Source organism: Cinclus cinclus, chromosome 3 (assembly GCF_963662255.1).
Source record: "Cinclus cinclus chromosome 3, bCinCin1.1, whole genome shotgun sequence".
Lineage (NCBI taxonomy): Eukaryota > Metazoa > Chordata > Aves > Passeriformes > Cinclidae > Cinclus > Cinclus cinclus.
Window position 1 is genome coordinate 15,219,372 of NC_085048.1, and position 19,546 is coordinate 15,238,917.

Below are 19,546 nucleotides of genomic sequence, written 5' to 3' on the forward strand. Positions count from 1 at the left end.
TCCCGGGCCGCCCCCCGCACCCGCAGGGGCGGAGGAAAGGCCGGGCGCTGCTGAGGGCTCGCCTGAGGCACGCAGGGCGCTCGTGGAGCCGTGGGTGTGGAGCCTCCTCCTCGCAGGCCGCTGCAGAGCCGCCAGACGCGCTCCTGCAGGAGCCGCTGTGCTGGAGGCGCCGGCGCATCCCTGCTGGAAGCTGGGCCGGGGCTCGGGGGCGTGCTGGACACCGCCCTGCCTTGTGCACCGCTGGTTGCCGAGAGTGACTTTTAGTCCGCCAGGGACTCGGTGTTTGTTTGCTTAGTGATGGAACGACGGCGGCCTAGGGACTGTGAGCCATCACTGCATCGCACATATAAGCTCCGCCTTGTTTTTCTTCCAATATTTTCTGCAGTGTAAGCTGTCTTCCGTAGGTTGTTATCCTCTGTTGCCCTCTTTCTTCCACCTGCTCAAAGTTTCTGAAGTTTTGAAATGAAAATAATTAGTCTCTGAAGCTGAGAAATGGGGCTTCAGAGAAATAGAGAGCCAGCGTGCTGTTCTTTGACACTGGCCAGCCAAATGTTAAGTGAAGCAAGGTGGTAGTGGGGCAGGCACAGGAAATTTGCTTCTGGAGTGCTCTCAGAACTCCCAGGAACTCAGTTCTAATGCAGTAAATGCACCATGCGTTTTGCTTTAATTTTCAGGAATGTGTTAAGTGATAATGGCTGCTTCTATGAGTATTCCAATCAGTAGTTCTTCAAAAGTAGGTTGGGATTTTTTTTGTGGGTTTTTTGTTTGTTGGGAGGGGTGTTTAGTGGGGGAGGGCGGATAGCTTTTGCTTTTTGCTTTTGTTTTACTGGAAACACAGTTATTGGAGCAGGGAGTGTGTTCTATGCTCTTTATAGGGCACTTAGATTGTAGTCACAATAAAAATCACCTAATACATTAGGTGGGAATATAAATTTTAAATTTTGCCTTGTTTCTAAATCTATATATGCATTAGAAACTGACTTTTGCAAGTCTGTTAACTAGGTAGTAGCCTTTCTTGATGATTCAGAAGGATAGTGAAGTTTTAGCAGAGACCTTAAGGAACTTTCCCCAGTCACACACAAAGAGCACCAGAGTAAAATTCCTACCTCCATTCACAGAGTCCTGTGCAAATTTCCACTTTTGATCCACTTTGGACACAGTCACTGTTTTTTGCCTGGACCTCCTTCCTTTGATGATATAACAGGCTTTAGTTTTCATTTTTTCTACTTAGAAGATCTTCCTTTATCCAATTATGAAAAAATGTTCAGAAAAGGAAAAAAGCGACACAGCAGCAGCAGCTCACAAAGCAGTGAAATCAGCACTAAAAGCAAGGTAAGTTGAATGTGGTGTTTAGGAAGCACTTTGGTTTGTTACAAGTTAACAGTTCAGTGGTTCACTTGCACTGACTGTAGGATGTGATTTCCAGAAAATGCCATGTTCCACATGGAGAATTTCCTACTTCCATTCCTCAGATTGTGTTATGAGAGTTAAAAATACCTATCAGTCATAAAGCCCATGTATTCTGAGATGAATACTCAGTTACTTCCACAGTGAATTGCACAAACACAAGATTTTCTGGCAGCACATAAATATGTTTTGGTTTCTCAGTATCTCTAGAAGTATTCTTAATTTTGAATAATGTGTTCATTTTGTCTGATCGATTTTAGAATGATCAGTTGAATATTCTGGATTTTCCAAGGTGCTGTTTCTTTTCCCCTGCATTGCTATGTTATTTCAAGTACTGGTGACAAGCATGTAGTTGTCAATTTCTTCATGTATAAATGCAGTACCAGAAAAGTTTGAACATAACCCTAAGGTTTATTTTTGCTTTTTCCCTGGATATAACCTTAAGATTCATTTTCTCTTTTTCTGTCATTTCCTCCTTTTTTCAAAATATCTGTGGACTTCTCAAGGGTTCCTGATGAACTTTTATCAGTCCAATCTGGATTGAGGTAGAAAGATAACTTCAGGAAAGAAACAGGCGGTACTGTTTTTTCCTCCCCATTTTCCAGTGGTGCTGAAGTACCTAGAACATAAACTGTAGTGTTTTTTTTTAAAAAAAAAGAGTTGAGGCAGAACATCTAGAAGTGAATTGTTAGCACATTCTCAGTAACTTTCTGATGATGATTTTTTTTTCTTAGTCTGTAGATTCCAGTCTTGGGGGACTTTCCAGGTCTAGTACTGTGGCCAGCTTAGATACAGACTCTACAAAAAGTTCAGGTATGCAATCAGAGCTTGAGCAGGTATGCATGGAGCAGGATTAACTTTGTGTCTTTGTATAAAACAGCAGAAAATGGAAATGCATAAGATAGGTATTTTCAGTAGTACAGAGTGAATCTGTTAGGTAGCCTGGTGACTAATGCAGGCACAGCCCTAGGCCTCTAAGTATTATTAATGATTCATCTAGGATTAAGTCACTGTTTTCAAAGTAAAGTGTTTGAGGAGGAAAAATTTAGTTGTGCTACCAGTCTGTTACCACCACAAATCTTGTACAGCTTTTTGGATGACTGTTTCTGCTTTTCTAAGTTTACTTTTGCACCAAAATGATGGAATAAAATTTGATTGTACTTGTTTTTAGTCACCAGATTACAGCATACCGCTGTTGGACCAAACAGTTAATTTGAAACAAATAGACATCAAAAAGTAGAACCAGCTTTTCTATGCTTTCTGATTCAAGGTTGATAATTCCAAATTTGAATTGGTATAAGCACTGCTGTATCATGGACGCATACGAAACTGTTGCCTTTACCAAGGTCTGTTCTAAATCAACCCAGTACAGTTCATTAAAGAGGAGTTAATATACTGTGATAAGTGTTTGAGGAAAGTCTGCAAATTTAGGGAATTTAGTACATTAGCCCTGTTAACAGCAATTAGACTAGCATTACAGTTCTGGAAATCTTCAGAATGGCTTTGTTTTACTTTGTTGCAGGACAAAGCAATAGTAATTCTGATACATGTGCAGAATTCAGAGTGAAGTATGTTGGTGCCATTGAAAAATTGAAATACAATGAGAGCAAAAGTCTTGAAGGGCCACTGGACTTGATAAATTACATAGATGTTGCGCAGGTAAGTGGGTTATAAAAGGCAATACCAACAAAGTCAAAACATCTTAAATTTACATTTTTGTTTTGTTTTTTTAAAATTTATCCCGTGGTTTGACATCTGTTAAATTTAGACTTACTTGGAAGAAAGTGGCGTACTTTACTATTAATATTAACCTTTAAATCTCAAAAGCCATCACAGTTCTATAATTTTCTGGAGAAGATACACCCAGAGAATTTTTATGCAGAATCAAGCTCAGAGCCAAGGCACTTTTCATGAGTTCTTATTGAGCAAGTCCCAGCTGAAAGCTGTTACATTGCCTCCAGCATAATTAGGAATAGCATCCAGAAAATATTATCTCCCCAGATTCTTCAGTACTGTAGAAGTTTTCCCATAGAGGAAGATGTCAGGTTTCCGCTTGCAATCACTTATGAACCTGTCACCAAAGAACCTGAATAATATTTGGGTCATCCTTGCCAAACTTTGGTTGTTTGTACATACTTTTGTATAAAAGCCATAACTGATTGTTCTCATTAGGTAGCTGATTATGTATTTTTAAAAGCACAGAATGTCTGTTTGTCATGCAGCAACTTGACATTTCTGAATATGTGCTAAAACTGTTTTTGCAGCCAAACAACAAAAGTTCTGCCAGTGGAACACAGATCACCTTGGGTCAGTACAGCATGATAGGCCATGCATGATTTTTCAGCCAACCTAATTTGACCACAGGGCCAAATTCTTCCCTGAGGTGATAAATTCCTTCCTGGAAACATATAATATTTAGTGTAGAATAGAAGAGAATGGAATAGAGTGTTTCTGCTGGAAGGGACCCATGGTGACCACCAGTCCAGACTGCCCGACCATTTCAGGGCTGACAGACAGTTAAATATTTTGTGAAGGGCATTGTCTAAATGCCTCTTAAACACTTGACAGGTTTGGGGCATTAACCACCTTTCTAGGAAGCCTGTTCAAGTGTCTGGTCACTCTATCAAGTAAAGAACTGCCTCCTAATGTCCAGTCTCCTCTGAATGTATTTCACATAACATTAAGAGACTGGGCGAGTGCATGAGCGCTGGGCAGACCCCACACATCAGGATCTGAGCAGGGTTCGTGGTGGTGCTGACCCAGTGGACCCAACTACACGTAAATATCTTTTCTGTTGTGTATCTTCATTATTCATGTTTTTCTGTCTGCACTAAAGGCTTTTGTTTGTTTCCTTCCAAAGCAAGATGGAAAGTTACCTTTTGTTCCAGGTGAAGAGGAGTTTATTATGGGAGTTTCCAAATACGGCATTAAAGTTTCCACATCTGATCAGTATGTAAGTGCTTCACCCAACTTGTCTTTCTGATGAGAGTTGAAAAGTGCTTTCATTTATTTCTCTGGTAGATGATCTGTGTGGCCAAAATGTCATTTCTGGCTTTAAGCAAAAGTCAAACAAGCTCCCCTAGCAGCACTGCTTCATGTCATATCTCTGCAGGCTGTGTTTTCCTGGTTGGATTTATGACAAAAAGCTGTTCCTCTTGAGATAGAGCACCAGATGAAAGGCAGACAAGCCTTTGGTAATGCTCTTTGGGCATATCTTCCTTTATCTGTGGCTGTCTTGCCATTATTTCATGGGGGAAGGTTGTGTGACTGTGGTGGCCAAGACCATAGTTTCCTCAGCCCGAGTTAGTAAGGCAGTTCCTCTTGGTGTTTCTGTGAAGAGCAAGAAACAAAGGATGGGGTTTTTCTAAGAATACCTGAGTTGCCCACTTGAAAAATTCCATCCTTGCACTCATAATGGAAGAGCTAGAGTTCACTCCAGCCTTAAAGCCTCATGATCCTACTTTATTGATCAAGCTTACTTTTTGTTTGCATCATTTCCTATGTGTAGTTTATTTTCCTTTAGTGCACTTCAAGTAGCTTCTTTACTAAAAATAAAAATCTGGTCTTTTCCCCAGGGCCTTCCAGTTGCCTTTGTGTAGCTTTGTATTGCAGCCATGTGGTTTCCTTCTGGTTGCCCTCAGAGCCCCAGATACCATAAATACTTGGCCTTATGAAGCCTTGACCCATCAACAACCCACAGATGCCTCTTCATAAAAGCTTCAAGTATGAGCACAGAGAATAGCATTGCTCAATAGTTGAATATTCTGAAGAGAGCCAAAAAGTTTCCATTGGTCTCTTCAGAAAATAAAACACTTGTTTCTAATGCCTGGGAGGAAGGATAGTAGTTGTTACTCAGATTTTGAATTATTTTTAATTCTCATTAAAAACATAAATTACACTATTATTTAAATTCCTTTGTGCTTTGATAAAGATCAAATAGCTAATTTAAGACTTTCATCCATCACTTTTCTGTCTTCTGAAACTGAAAGCATTCACAAGCAGATAAAGCTTTTGTGGTTAAGCTCACTTGCACTGACAATTTATTGTATTGCATTGTTCCCCAAATTCTGGCTTTTTGCATCTGTGTCACTGGGCATTTAATTTGTCCTTCGGTGTGTTAGTTCACCAAATTCTTTTCACAGAGTTCCAAGATACTGAAAGGATTGGAGAAAATTAATTTACAAGGAGACTGTACTCAAAAGAATTCTATCATCCCTCTTTTAGTGATAATCCACATACACATTAGCACTGTAGCAAGTTCCAAGCAAGCAACCCTTGAGAGTCACTAAGAATTTGGTGAAAAGTCTTGGCATCTTTCTTACAGAGATGGGAAGGTGGTTCCAGTAAGTTCCAGGCAGGCTCCAGCTGCCCTGAGTGTGGTGTGATAGTTGCTGATGGTGAGAGCAGCATGAGCAGTGAGCCAAGTGAGCGTCAGGTTGGAGATGTTTTTCAGCAAGGTGACCTGAGGGCTCTCCCTCCAGGGTTTCAAGGCAGGCAGCAAGCTCACTGCCCATTTTTACAGCTTCTGTATCGAAGTGAGCATTTCTTTAGACCCTTCAGCTGACAGAGACAGGTGTTTGATGCCATGAGCACAGAAACAGAGCTGTCTAGAATTCCTAAGACCCTGGAGATGGTATGACTGGAATAGACCAGATGAGTAAGATCAGAGGACAGGATGGCTGGAGAAGAAAGGCTTTCTGTACGGTAGGGCTGCAGAGACCTTGTACTGGGTGTCTTCTACCAATCCTGTTCTGGAAAGGCCAAAATCAGAAGTGTTGGGACTATGGTGGAAATCCTGCAGCTCTGATGGAGAGTAGAATTCTCCCAGATGAGATCTGTGGAAGAGTCAGGACACATCCTGTGGCTTTGGTCATAAACAGCTACATGGCTACTGCCCCCCAAGCAGCTGACCTGGTCTGTACCCTCTTCTGGGAACAGTTTGTTGTGTGTATCCTTCCCAAGACTGAGACAGGGGATTTTGTGGAAAAAATATTGGGAAAGTTGTTTTAAGTTACCTCTGTGCCAGAAGGACAGAGTGTCCCAGCTGTCACACAAGGGAAATGAGGGTTGTTGGGAAGCAAATGTGCACTTTCAAGTTATTGCCAGGAATGTCATCATAGAATCATGGGAGGGGCTGAGTTGGAAGGGATCTGAAAAATCCTCTAGTTCCAAACCCCTGCCATGGGCAGGGACACCTCTTGCTAGACCTGGTGCTCAAAGCCCCCTCCAAGCTGACCTCAAACACTTCTAGGGATGGGGCATGTACAGCTTCTCTGAGAAATGTGTTCCAGTGCCTCACCATTCCCACAGTAAAGAATTTCTTACCTAAAATTCAATAACCTACTATAAACTACTCTTTTTCAGTTTAAAGCCATTTGTCACCTTTTTTGTCACTACATTCTTCTGTAATAAGTCCCTTTCCTTGCAGGCCCCCTTCAAGTACTGGAAAGTACTTAAGTCTCCCCAAGAGCTTTCTCTTCTCCAACTCTCTCAGCTTGTCTTCATAGTCCACATAGGAATGCACTTCTAAAATAGAAGCAAAAATTAAAGCTAAACTTATGCTTAACCATCACTTTTTAAAAATCTTGACTAAAATCCATTTAAAAAAATTACCAAGGAAAACTTTCTTCCTGTAAATAAATCTGAAGTATTCTTTTGTAAGTGAGAATAAAAAATGTGGAAAACTCAAATGTCAGTTGCACTGTTCCAAAGTAACTTTTATTTGCCACGTGCTTTCAGGATGTGTTACATAGGCATGCTCTCTATTTGATTGTACGGATGGTGTGCTATGATGATGGTCTGGGAGCAGGAAAAAGTTTACTGGCTTTGAAGACAACAGATGCAACCTCTGAAGAATGCAGCCTCTGGGTATATCAGTGCAATAGTTTGGTAAGAGTCTATACGTTCAGTATTTAAATTAGCTATTTTAATTCTAATTGTAAAAGGAGATTCTAAAACCCAAGGCCCTTGTGAAGGCTTTTTGGCAGAAGGAGAATTGCCTAATTTACTAAAAAAAAAAAAAAAAAAAAAATTAAAAAAAAAGTGTGCTGGCTGAGGAGGGGAAAACAGCCCTGCTGTGTACACTGGATCAGCTCTGAGGAAAACACCTACATTCCCTAAAACTGCCAGTGACTATACTCATGTGAGAAAGCTTTCTCCAGTCTAAAGTGTGCTATGGCAGCTCCTATGGACAATCTCCACTTGTATTTCCAAAGACAAAAACATCTTAAGATATGGAGCAGGAAGGGATGGAGTAACAATTCTGATAATAGAGCATGCAGCCATAGTTGCAAGCAAGGGAGGTGATCCCTTTTCTTACGAGTAGGAGAATTCATTGTCTGGATATTCTGATGACACAGACCCTTGGCTGGCAGCACTGGGGGAACACAAGAAATGACCTTCTGAATGCTGGTGCTGTGCTATGCTGACAGCCAGCAACTGTGACTTGGTTCAAAATAGCTCGTGTAAGACAGCTTCTACTTGTCAGTGCAGGCCAGGCAGATGAAATCTCGTCTGACAAAGCAAAATGAAGGACACATTCTGCTTGAATGAGTTTTGAGAAGTTTAGAAGTTCTTCAGAAAGTGTTAACATGTGTTTGGGTTTTTTAGGAACAAGCACAAGCCATTTGCAAAGTGTTGTCTACAGCCTTTGATTCAGTTTTAATGTCGGAGAAGTCCTGATTTCCTTTGGCAGCAGTGTTTGTGTGGGAGGCCCCAGGGCTCCTGGTGACACCACGGACAGCTTGGAGCCACACACAGTCCTAGGAAAGGCTTACTGTGCAAAGAAGAGCCTCACAACCTTGAACATGGTACTCTGGCATTCCCCAAACATGACTTGAAGATTCCATCTTCAGTGTCCAGGATATTACAGAATTTTATATTTAACACAATTTCTCTTTTTCCTAAATCATGTTTTGTATGTTACTGTCAATATTGCAGAAATGTAAAATAAAACTGACACTTGCTTCTACCTTGTTGTCTGAGAAACAATTTGTTAATACAGACTTTGATTCTGCTTAACCCAGGTATTAGAAGCAAACAAAAGCAGAGTGGTAGGAGGGAGGTATTTGGTGCTTTACCCCTCTAATTTACTCTCAAGTGTGCCATCTACAGTTTTTCTGTTCAACTAAAGTTGATAAGATACATTTTTTCCCTCAAGTGATACTTGTTTCTATATGTTATTTTTATACATTTACAAGAACAATATTGCATAAGCAATGCAAGGGAATAGAAGCAGAAAAAGTGATTTTAAAAGTAGTTTTATTTTTCCAGACATTGGACTGGTTAACAAGAGTAAAATTTATTAATCATGCTCTAATTATAAATCACTGCATCCAGGACATTGAAAATAAGAGTTGATTTTAGGTTATACAATATGTACAGTTGCTCTGCAACTAAACAAAATAAAAACAACTGAATTGAATATTATACATCTCATAGCATTCTAAGCTGCATTTTAAGTATCACTTGCTCCTTTTTAAACAGTTAACACAGCAACCTAATAGTCTGTCTATTAACAGAGTTTTTTGAATCAGATTTGAAAAGTTGTATGAAATATGCCAAACTTTTGGACTTAAAATTCTTTATATTATAAATAGATATCTACAGGCTCTAGAATTTCATTTTTCTCTGCCAGAGGAGAAAACCTTTTGAGAAAAACAGAAAATCAAAGGATAAATTTTGCTTAGCTGCTCTTTATTGGTCCTTGGGGTTTTATCTGTTTGCACTGTTAGTGCTATTAAGTTGTAGTCTACAAGTTTCCTGGTTTTTAAGTGACTGATGAATAAAGTTGTGACGTTTTACTCTATTGCTTCTTCTACCAGAACTCAAGGGAAATTTGTATCATTTTTTTAACATTACGAATTGTTACATACACTATAAGATTCTGTGTTAAAAATACTGTACATTAGGAGATCTGTGCAAAATAATATGCCCATTTACTCTCTAGACTCTATCAGGGATAGAAACATACAAAATAGTGTTGAAAACTGAACATATCAATAAGTGAATAAAACTGTAGTGCTAAACTATTACTCTATCATTTTACTGGGAAATTTGAAAATACAGACTAATTTGCTTCAACTTGCAATAAAAATATCTTGAAACATTCCAGTTTGTTCCCCATTTATACTGCAGCAACAGCACCTAGGAGGTGAAAGTTACACATTTTATGTGGCTGTACCCACACGCCCAAGAGGCATCAACCAACGGTACCATTCAGGAAGGGTGACAACAGGGTGAGATCAGTGTTGCTCTTCCAGCACTTTTGCAATGTCGTTTCTCTCCAAATAAGCACAGATGGAGGTGGCAGCCTGTTTCCATTCCTTCCAATATGAAATGGCCAATTTAAGCACCATTTGCCAGAAATTCAAAGCTCTCTTGATAAATCTAGAGATACAATGTTCACATAATGTGATCAAAGCCAATGTGACCTAGACATTGATTTTCTGTATCCTATGCCTCAGTTGTTTCCTGTAGCATAAGCAAAACCCGGTACAATTTCACAATATACAAACATCAAAACGATGTCAGAGCTGTATTGGTGTTTTATATTCCATCAACCAACTGGGAACTATCCATGGCCTAGCTTTTGTTCACGAATCAGTAAAACAAGTTTAACAACAGTGTAGCTACCATATATGTGGGTATTCTATATAAATACAGAGTGAGTTGGCAAACTATCATTGTTTGCAAGGTAGTGGCACACAAATTTCATAAACCAGAACATAACGTAGTGAACTTGTGAGGTGTCAGGTATCTTATTGACCAAGGATAATTACCTAGGTGTTCCACCACATATGTTCTCTCTGTGAACATATTGCTAGATGATTTAAAGAAAATTCAAGAATTTAAAAACAAAGTCTAAATGCTATAATGAGACAAGTGTAAGAAATGTTCTGCAATCCATCATAATTAAGTACATTTCAGGAAGTGCAGTTTTCAAATCCTTGAGTTAATGTAGTAACTTATTAATATTGCCATAGTTAAGTTAACCAGCAGTAGTCACATTAAATGACCAAAATGGATGTAACATACATAAAGAACATTCAAAAAACAGGTTCTACACACATGCAGCATAGAAAAACAAAACAGTCCCAAGCTCACAAAATTAGAACTAGAAAGTTCAACGACTAACACATTTCAGATAACTTTAAGCAAATATCTACATCCATTCTGAAAGAAAGAAGTTTCTCCTGTGGTAAACTGAAATACTTTTTGACTTTCACCTGGCCCAAAGACACATAATTAAAATAACTTCTGCAACTGTTGGCATCCTTTATGACAGCCAGTATGGCAAGCTACTGAATGAGTCCATTTCAGAACTATGCAGCAGCTTGCATGCTTTGGTTCCAACACTTCAAACGGTGTCAAGAACTGGATAAATTCACTGCCCTGGTAGATGCACACACAATTTCTTTGACTGGGAAGCAACACTGAACTGTTGTACTGTCATGTTACAAAAGGGAGAATAAAATTACAGTGAATTGATCGATAAGAACATTCATAATGTTGTCATATTCAGACACATGGATTTTGATTGTTAAAGCTTTTCAGTTCACCTTAAAAATACAGGAAGAGGTTTATGTTTTTTTTTTTTTAGTGTAAACTGCTTATGAGAAGTTTTCACATAGAAAAAAGTTTAAAAGTCCCAAAATCAGAACGATGGTAATAAAAAAGTAAGCTACAGTACCTAGGACTTGGGCAGTGCTCTGGCAAGTTGGCTGCAGGTAGGTAGGTGAAATGAAATAGAACAAAACTTATTTCTGTGACTGCTGGAAATGAGAAATGTCTCCACTTATCAGTAGCAATCTAGTCAACAATAAAGTGCACAAATGATACAGGGAAAGCTCCTTTCCGACTGGGATCTCCATCAATATGACCAATCTGAAAGAGTCCAGATGTTTTTCAAGTTAAATCTCAAAATGACATTTCAGTATCACCAAAATGATTACCAGTGACCCTCCTGCCTGTAGAACAAGCATCCCACCAAATCTTTTCTGAGGTAGTGAAGAAAATAAGAAAATTCAGTCCTACAGAGTGCGTTTTTCAGCTGTAGGTTGGGTTTTTGTGAAATGAAGAAGTTTTATCCAGTTCTTTGAATATAAAACATCTTACTGCCGTACCACTGCTGCATAATTCCAATGCAATCTGTAATGCCTGGCAGCCCACATTTGGCCTCTGTCAAGTTGCTTCTTTAACCATCACTGTGAAGCAAAAGGATGGATCAAGCTTCAACAGTTTCAGGTTTCACATTAATCTATTTGTGTATATACAGCATTATTGTCAATTTAGATGCAATCTGAAGCTCTCTTCTTCACTAGCCTACAGATTAAAGCGTTTTCATGCACAATAATTTTCCAAGACTTTGCTTTAGCCAATGAGACTCTGGAATGTAAATACTTGAGATGGTTTCCCAGCTCAAATAGACTCAGTTCTAGTCATCTGAAGGCTGAGGACAGTACAGAGCTCTCCTCTGACACTGTCCTGGCGTGACCTTATAATGCTGTATTGTATTTGTATCCCCATCTGTCTGTTTAGCCCAGAAATAAGTTCTACACCTTTAAAACAAGATCTAAGAGCAAAGGGGGGGAGAAGGAGAAGCCACAGAATCTCTGAAGCAGCTGTATTCAAAACATAGAGATAAGAGCTTCAGCTTTCCTTCTCACAGACTGTGTTGTCTGCAGCATGGACAAACAGCAGGAGAGAGCTCTCCTTTGCTTTTGAGTTAGTTTTTTTAGATGGCTGAAGAAGAGAAGTTCCCTGGACTGTGGCTTTTCTTTTTCTTGAAACTGTTCAGCCTTGCTCTGGAATGAAAACCCAAAAAACCACCAGAAGCTCACACCTGTGGCTCACCAGGGCCCAGGACACTGCATTTTCCAGCACAGGAGGGACTGTAGCAGAGCTACACCCCATGAGGAGGACTTCCTGAATTTGCCATCTCTTCAGAACAGTGAGAGGTTTCATTGTTCAATATTATTCACTTTTCATGTTTCTTAGTATTTTGCTTGTTAAATGAACAGTTTTTTCCACCTTCCTTGAAGGAGGTTTATCTCCTGAACAGGTGGGGGGAAGGGCCACTGAATTCTGCCCTTTAGGGAACATTCTTTTGGAACTTGCCTTACAAAAGTGGGAGTCTGTCCAAACCGAGACAAACTCCCACTACACAGCATGTAATAGCAGATTCTTAAATTGCTGACACACTACCAAAAATTTTCTGGATAATGCAGACCATGTCCCCAGTGTATTGTGAGCCCTACTAATCAGACTTTTTTTTTCCCCTGAATGAGAAAAGCTAAAAGCTTGTATGAAGTTTGACTTCTGCAATTTCATCTCAGGTTTCCATGAGATGAAACTTTTCTTGTTATTTGGAAACACAGCAGGGGATCTTCTGAAAGGAGTGCCAACCTCTAAGATTTAATTTCTTTCTTTCAAAGTTTGTTGACAAAAAAAGCAAAACACTCACCCACCACTCCTGATCTTCTTCACCATCAACTACAATAATATCTCCCTCTGAAAAAGTCAGCTCATCTGGGTTATCTGCTACACAGTTGTAAATTGCTTTTACCCTCTTGGGTTTAGTTTTTGACTGAAATGAAAACAAACAAACAAACAAACCTCAGTGTAAATAATACAGCACCAAAGAGACAGAGTAGACTTGAAGTTACCTAAACAAAGTTTCAGACCTGCTTCCAAAGCCTATTTTTCATAGGTTAGAGTGCAGCTATTTTTTTTTTCTGCTGGGTGCTCATGCTTCAGGCTGAATCTGGCACCACCCAAAGGCTTTTGGAACCACTGTGACAATAACATAGGCCATGTTTTCCTTAGAAATTCCCCATTTTGCTCACCCAAACCTGTCTTCAGAACTCTACATCACTGCAGTGAGCATGATTTTATCCAGAAGAGGTGTTCAAGTTCTGTGCAAATGTAACAGCAGCAGCATTACCAGAGGGAGGCCTGCGCTGGCTGTCAATATGCTCCTACTTAATTTGCTAAGCCCATTTCAGTAGTGTACAAACCCACCAAAACATCCTCTGCCTCCCAGCAGTGCTCTGAGGACTGCCAGCTACAGGAATCTTTTGGCAGCTCTTTCAAAGGTAAAGTTTAGTAAGGAGTTGCAATATTCCAGTATAGCAATAAGACTCAGTCCTAGTCATGTTCTGTGCAAAGTGATATAAAAATTGTTTCATACTAATTTTCCTCATCTCACACCTTTTCCAGTGCAAACCAGTCTGCTACTGCATTTCTTTTCAGCCTCCTAATTCTCTCTTGCAGACCAACAATAATGCTGCCTACTCAGTGCTTCTATGCAAAATAACCCAACAAGTGAAGAAGCTTAAGAGCTGGAGGCAGAGTGTAAAGCTTTCCACCACGAGTCCACCCTTTTCCCAGCCGTAGGGAGCAAAAATGTCTCCTTTCTACCCTAAGGTGTCAGAGCAGAGCTGTAAGTGCCATTTAGGTCTGAGATGGCTGTTAATGCAGTGGCTGTTGGGGACAGAAGCTCCACATGGCATAAGGAAAAGATGGCCTCATCACCATACTGGAGTTCCCCCGGTGCCTGGTCCCAGTCTCTAGTTAGGTCAGCCATGGAGCAGGAAGCTTGCAAAGAGACAAGCGACTCCATTTACAATTCTCCTTTTCTCCATCAACAAAATTCTCAGCTGAGGATAGTACTTCCCATCAGCCTCTTACTGTGCCATTTTGTTAGAGCTGAGCACCATGCAGAGAAAAAAAGAGAATGTGGACAGGGAAGGATGGAGGCAGCATGATTGTTATGTTCCCCTAGAAGCTTCCATTTGCATTCTAGTATAAATTCTATATAAATTCTATTATAAATAAAGCTCTGGCCTGCTCAGGGCAGGCACACCCTGAGGCTTTCTCACCCCCATGAGCAGCCAGCCTGGCACAGCAGCACAGCCATTTTTCCAGACGCTCCCTCTCAGACAAGTGACAGTCTGAACCACAACCACCTTTTAGGTCAGAAGAAAAAAGCTTCACATCAGTACAACAATGATGTAATTACTAACTTCAAAGTGCAGTAATTACAGGTATTTATTGTTCTTTAGAAGGCAAGGAAATTAAAACAGATCTCATTCCCAGAGGAATAAAATCTTCCAGGGAAGTTTCCCATGTATCTACAATATGGTTTCAAAAATCCAAATATCATCACATTGAGGAAAAAAATATAAACAAAAGGTGAATCAGGAATTTCCGCCTGATAACCAGGCTGTTGGGTAAATGCACTGTGTAGGAGATGAGTCACTGTCTAAATGTGCATGTACAACTAGACCTGTCTTTTCTTTACTCGAGAAGCATTTCTGCAATCATTTTCTAAACCTGGGCTGGCCTCTGGATTCCCTGGCAGGGTAAAGTCTTAGCACAAAAGCCAGGAGTATAAGGCTAAATGGAGCAATTTAGCCAAATAACTTTAGCTGAACTGATCTAGCTAAAGCTCTTTAGCTGAGGGGCCCTTGACTAAATCTCAGCTAAGATACTTTAGATTGATTGATTGATTAAGCTAAAGCACCTTAACCAGCACACAGGTTTTCCCTTCTTTGTCCTATGACAGAAGAAAACCACCCAGCTGATTTGCTCAGTCACAGAATTCACCTCACTGAAGACCTAGAGACAGCTGGAGAGTCAGATATGTTCTTCATATTATGTGCAATTAATATTAAACATTGAAGACACTGACCCCAAAACTAGCCAGCACAGCCCATTCCTTCACAGCTAAATTAATTTGTCCTATTAAAAAAAAAAACAAAACATAAAAACAAACAACCCCCCCCCCAAAGAAACAAACAAAAAATAAAATAAGAAAGCCAACAGAGAACAACATAGAGAAACTATAATTTATACAGAAAGTCAGGTTAGGAGTTGTTTCAGGTGTGCTGAAAGGATGTAATCATTGCTTACACTTGAACCCCAGCACACATAATAGAAATTAAGATCAAAGTGCAACAGTTTCACAAAGTAAATATAACAACATGAGAAATTTACACTACTCAGACCATTTAATTTTTGGTGGCCTAAAAAATGGAGGTTATTTTAATGCAAGATGGACAGTAACTTGGTTGAACAAGAGTGGGGGAGGCAAAAAACCAGAAAATTTTATCCTCCCAACTAATGCAAGATGATAGCTCTGAGGCTTCTCATCATTATCAGATGAGAAACAGCTAATGGGCTCTGTGCACTCAAGACCAATGGCAAGGCTATGCACACAAGCACACCGAGCTCTGTCCTGGAGAGTTGCTATTTCAGTGGACATGGTTAAGGAAAAAGAGCTAAAGGGAGGGAGACAGGGGAATGAAGGAAGCAGGTCTTTTCATTACATGCCATTAATGAGACCATTGCAGAGCCCGAAACAGCATGTCTACCTCTCAGGTTATTATTCACCACTGAACCACACTCCTACACAGAATGTATGAAACAGCCCAGACCTAGTTACACACAGCATCTTGGAAGTGTACGGGCTCTTCACATGTGATTTGCTTCCTGCAGAGATGTACTGTCATGATCAAGGATATGGAACTTTTACATCTATCACACAAGAAAGCAACAGAAAATTGAAGCAAGGACCAAAGACCAGTTTAACTGCACATAATGCACAGCTCCACCCGCAACTAGAAATACATCCCTTTACCTACATCAGTGTAAGATTACAGGTACTGACACTAGTACGTGCTACCATTCATGGTCCTAGATTAAAAATAATAAGAGTATAGAAAGGCCACACAATCGGATCAAGAGTCCATCTAAATCCAGTATCTCTTTTCTAACAGTCACAGTAAGGCTGGGGGAGGGTGGAAAGGAAAATAACCACCTTCTGTTGGGGATATGCTTACCAAGAGATTTCTCTCCTGTCACCAGGTGAATGCTGAGAACCAACAGCACAAAGAATCAGTTTCTTTTGTTTTGAACTTGTCTCCTGCTAGTCTTGTCTGAAGTAATTTCACCTACCTATGTGAACAACTGTCAGTATATCTGTGTTCATTATAAAAGCACAAGAGTTCCCGTATAACTTACTTCACTGAAGACTGAGAATGAAGCCACATGTTACAAGTGACTCACCAAGATCACCTACAAGTCACTAACTCACAAAGCTTATCTATCTCCAGTAAGTCAGACCATAATTCTGTAGATTGTGTCACATCAGGACATGAGCAAAGAATCCATCTGGTCTGGTTTGCTTTTTAAAACTTAAAATCACATACTATTCTACAGGAAATTCAAGGAAAAAAAGTTTTGTAACTATTTAGTACAAGTCAGACAAAAACACAGAATGCAGGATATATTGTATGGTCCATGGCTCTCAAACTTTCACCATAGCAGGACACACTGTGATAGAATGCAGAAGATTATTAAAATCAAATGCTACATTTTGTACTTACTATTTGTGATTTCCTTGGCATTGGTGCTGGTGGCTGGATTTGTGCCAAAGTATTTGCTGTAGAACCAGTCTGTGTTCCTGGAATGTCACATACAGAAGACGACTCTCCTGCTAAGGTAAATAAACCAAGTTTAGGTTGGTAAATACCCAAATATTAGGCATGCTTTCAAAAAAACTTAAGAGTGATGGTATAAATTGAAACCAAACCAATTATTCTTATAAGTATATCTCATGAGTATTTAATTTTTACTGGTTCTTTCTAAATAACTGAACAGAATTCTATCCTTTTCCTTACCAAAAAGGCCACTTTTCCCAAAGACAACTACCTAAGACATTTAACACTGCAGATATGCTAAAAGAGATAAAATAGATGAGAACAGAACCAAATATCCCATTCCCCCTTTCCTTCACTACAGACTGTATACTGTTAGAATTTTTCTTTCCTAGTAAAGATCATAATTATCAAGGTGCTGTCTCTTTCACAGGAGACTCCTGACACAGATGGCAGATAGCCATTAGCAAATTCTCCTGGGATATGTCAAAAGAAACTGAAAAAGAATCACAGTAATAACAAATGAATTAAAAATATGCAGTAGAAGGGGAAACAAGGTAGGAGAAATTCCACTACAACCACCACAGAATCTGCACAAATTTTACTATAGAGATTTTATGGAGATTATATTATTGTCATGTCCCAAAGTAGCAGTTACTTTGAACAACAAAAAATGTAAAATGAATAATGAACTCTGAATAATGAACTCTATTTATTAACATGAAAAGAGCAATATCAATTTGCAATTTAATTAAAAGTGACACTATATAAGCTCTAGATTTTCAAGCCAGAAACACATTTTTCTATTCTAAAATGTGTATCTGACACCTTGTTTCTGACATATGCAAACAAGAGTGCAAACAAAAATTTTCAAAATGCATCCTTTGTTTGAGTGGGCTCTAAGATGACATTACGAAAGCTAATTCCAGCCCAGCTGGAATTAAATCTGGCAAGGAATGTCAAAGACAACAGGAAAATCTTCTATAAATCCATAGGTAACAAAATGAAAATTAGAGACTATATGGACCCATTGTTGAACAAGATGAGATTCTGGATACAAAGTACATGAGAAAGGCTGAGTTGCTGAATGCCTTCTTTGCTTTAGCCTTTACTAGCAAGACAAGTTTTCAGGAATCCTGGTCCAGACATCAGGGGAGAATCTGGAGCAATGAAGTGCAAAGTCCTGCACCTGGGGATGAACAGGCCATGCACCAATATATGTTGGTGGCCACCTGGCTGCAAAGCAGGACCAGAGGCAGTGGACATAAACTGAAACACAGGAGCCTGTGTCTGAACATCAGGAAATATTTGGTCACCATGAGGAAACACTTTGTCACTGTGAGGGTGACCCAGCACAGGCACAGGTTTCCCAGAGACGTTGTGGAGTCTCCATCCTCTGGGCACAGTCCTGTGTAACCCACTCTTGTCCCTACTTGAGGAAAGGGGTTAGACCCAATGACCTGCATAGGTCCCTCACAACATCAACCATTCTGTGATTGTTTATTACATGGTCCCATTATTGACTGCATTTGGCCCATAGCTCTGCTCTTGCTAAAGAACTTGAGGCATCAGGGCCTACACAATCACAAAGAGAAACAAGAAGAATGTTGATACTGATTACATTTAAATGCGTAAGGTAAATAAACAAATTAAAGAAAACCTCAACAAACCCACACTCTCCCTTTCATTTGTTATGTCAGCTTAATTGCAATAAAAGAAATCTCTAAACCACAATTACCAGGTTGTTGTAGAGACCCAAGTCCTCTGGTCTGCCCTTTGTTAGTTAAGCCAGATGACTTCTCAGTCCTGTGCAGAAAGTGAGAAACTGGTCCATTTCAGAAACAAACAAGGACTCAAAAAGCAACAACACAGACAGAGTACTTTCCAAATTATAAAAGTCTTGGCATATCTTCAGTAAAATCTGGTGGCAGCTATTTTGCTTTTAAAAATACTACTTTTCTTCTGTATTTTTGATTAGGTGAATTGAAAGTTGCATTTAATTTTAAAAAAAGTAAGGTAAAAAAATAATACAGGTTTGATTATTGCCATTTGTCTCTTTTCCTGAGATTTGAAGTTCCTTTCACTCTTATTTTATTTTTTTCTTAAAATAATGCATCCATATTTATCTGTACATTATAGCAAGTTTCAACACTTTGTGTCTACCTTTTAGGTAGTATGTTATATGAAAAAAGGGCTAGAAAGGAGCTTAAGGTTGTTTCATCTTTCAGTCCCAATTTGCAAATTAAACCTTATTTCTTCAAAAATTTTCTCGAAGGCCCTATTTGGATCTCCCCTGGTTCCCACCTCATTATTTCATTTTACTGCAATGCCCCAAACTGAATACAGCAGTTCTGCTGAGGCACCACTGACGTTGAGTCAGTTGTGAGAATTAATTCCTATTGTTTGGAGGCTATGGTAAAACTAACTCTTCCACAAGAGCACTGGGTCATCTGCCTTACTTACTATGTCCTTACACATCATTCTTCCAAGGACTTTTGCTTACCCATACTCTGCTGTTCTCCATGCTTCATTCCTGTAGTTAAGTTTCTTAATTACTAAGGATTGCTTACTGAATGAAAGCCTTCTTTTCCCTTGACTACTACTTCAATTTCACAAGGACGCTTTGGATATGATCCTGTTTTCCAGTGCATTTGTCTCTCCCAACTTATTTTTCTACAAATTTAAAAGTTTTTTTTTTC

General features: G+C 39.5%; 2 protein-coding genes across 8 annotated transcripts in view; one reads left to right on the top strand and one right to left on the bottom strand.

Moving 5' to 3' along the window:
• The first annotated feature begins 858 nt into the window (after window positions 1-858).
• Window positions 859-8,356, top strand: ITGB1BP1 (integrin subunit beta 1 binding protein 1). 7 transcript variants are annotated; one of them, XM_062488494.1, is made up of 6 exons: window positions 859-1,332; window positions 2,142-2,220; window positions 2,930-3,066; window positions 4,244-4,360; window positions 7,147-7,296; window positions 8,017-8,356. In XM_062488494.1, exons 1-6 carry the CDS (start codon window positions 1,261-1,263, stop codon window positions 8,086-8,088), a joined length of 627 nt encoding a protein of 208 aa, XP_062344478.1. In that variant the 5' UTR covers window positions 859-1,260; the 3' UTR covers window positions 8,089-8,356. The 7 variants fall into 7 exon arrangements, with proteins under 7 accessions (XP_062344478.1, XP_062344479.1, XP_062344481.1 ...); XM_062488495.1 differs by having other exon boundaries at window positions 4,268-4,360; XM_062488497.1 differs by lacking the exon at window positions 7,147-7,296 and having other exon boundaries at window positions 4,268-4,360.
• Window positions 8,357-11,217: 2,861 nt separating this feature from the next.
• Window positions 11,218-19,546, bottom strand: part of ASAP2 (ArfGAP with SH3 domain, ankyrin repeat and PH domain 2) — an 88,714-nt gene continuing 80,385 nt past the window's right edge. Inside the window, exons 26-29 of the mRNA XM_062488501.1 lie at window positions 18,577-18,653; window positions 16,797-16,852; window positions 12,872-12,994; window positions 11,218-11,292 (exon numbers count right to left, since the gene is read on the bottom strand). Of these exons, the coding sequence (XP_062344485.1) occupies window positions 11,218-11,292; window positions 12,872-12,994; window positions 16,797-16,852; window positions 18,577-18,653 (331 nt within the window). The remainder of the gene's footprint in view (window positions 11,293-12,871; window positions 12,995-16,796; window positions 16,853-18,576; window positions 18,654-19,546) is intronic.

Coding starts and splice junctions, on each gene's coding strand:
- ITGB1BP1 (XM_062488494.1), top strand. CDS start 1,261: ATGTTCAGAAAAGGAAAAAAGCGACACAGCAGCAGCAGCTCACAAAGC. Junction 2,221..2,929: donor AGACTCTACAAAAAGTTCAG/GTATGCAATCAG, acceptor ACTTTGTTGCAG/GACAAAGCAATAGTAATTCT. Junction 3,067..4,243: donor ATTACATAGATGTTGCGCAG/GTAAGTGGGTTA, acceptor TCTGCACTAAAG/GCTTTTGTTTGTTTCCTTCC.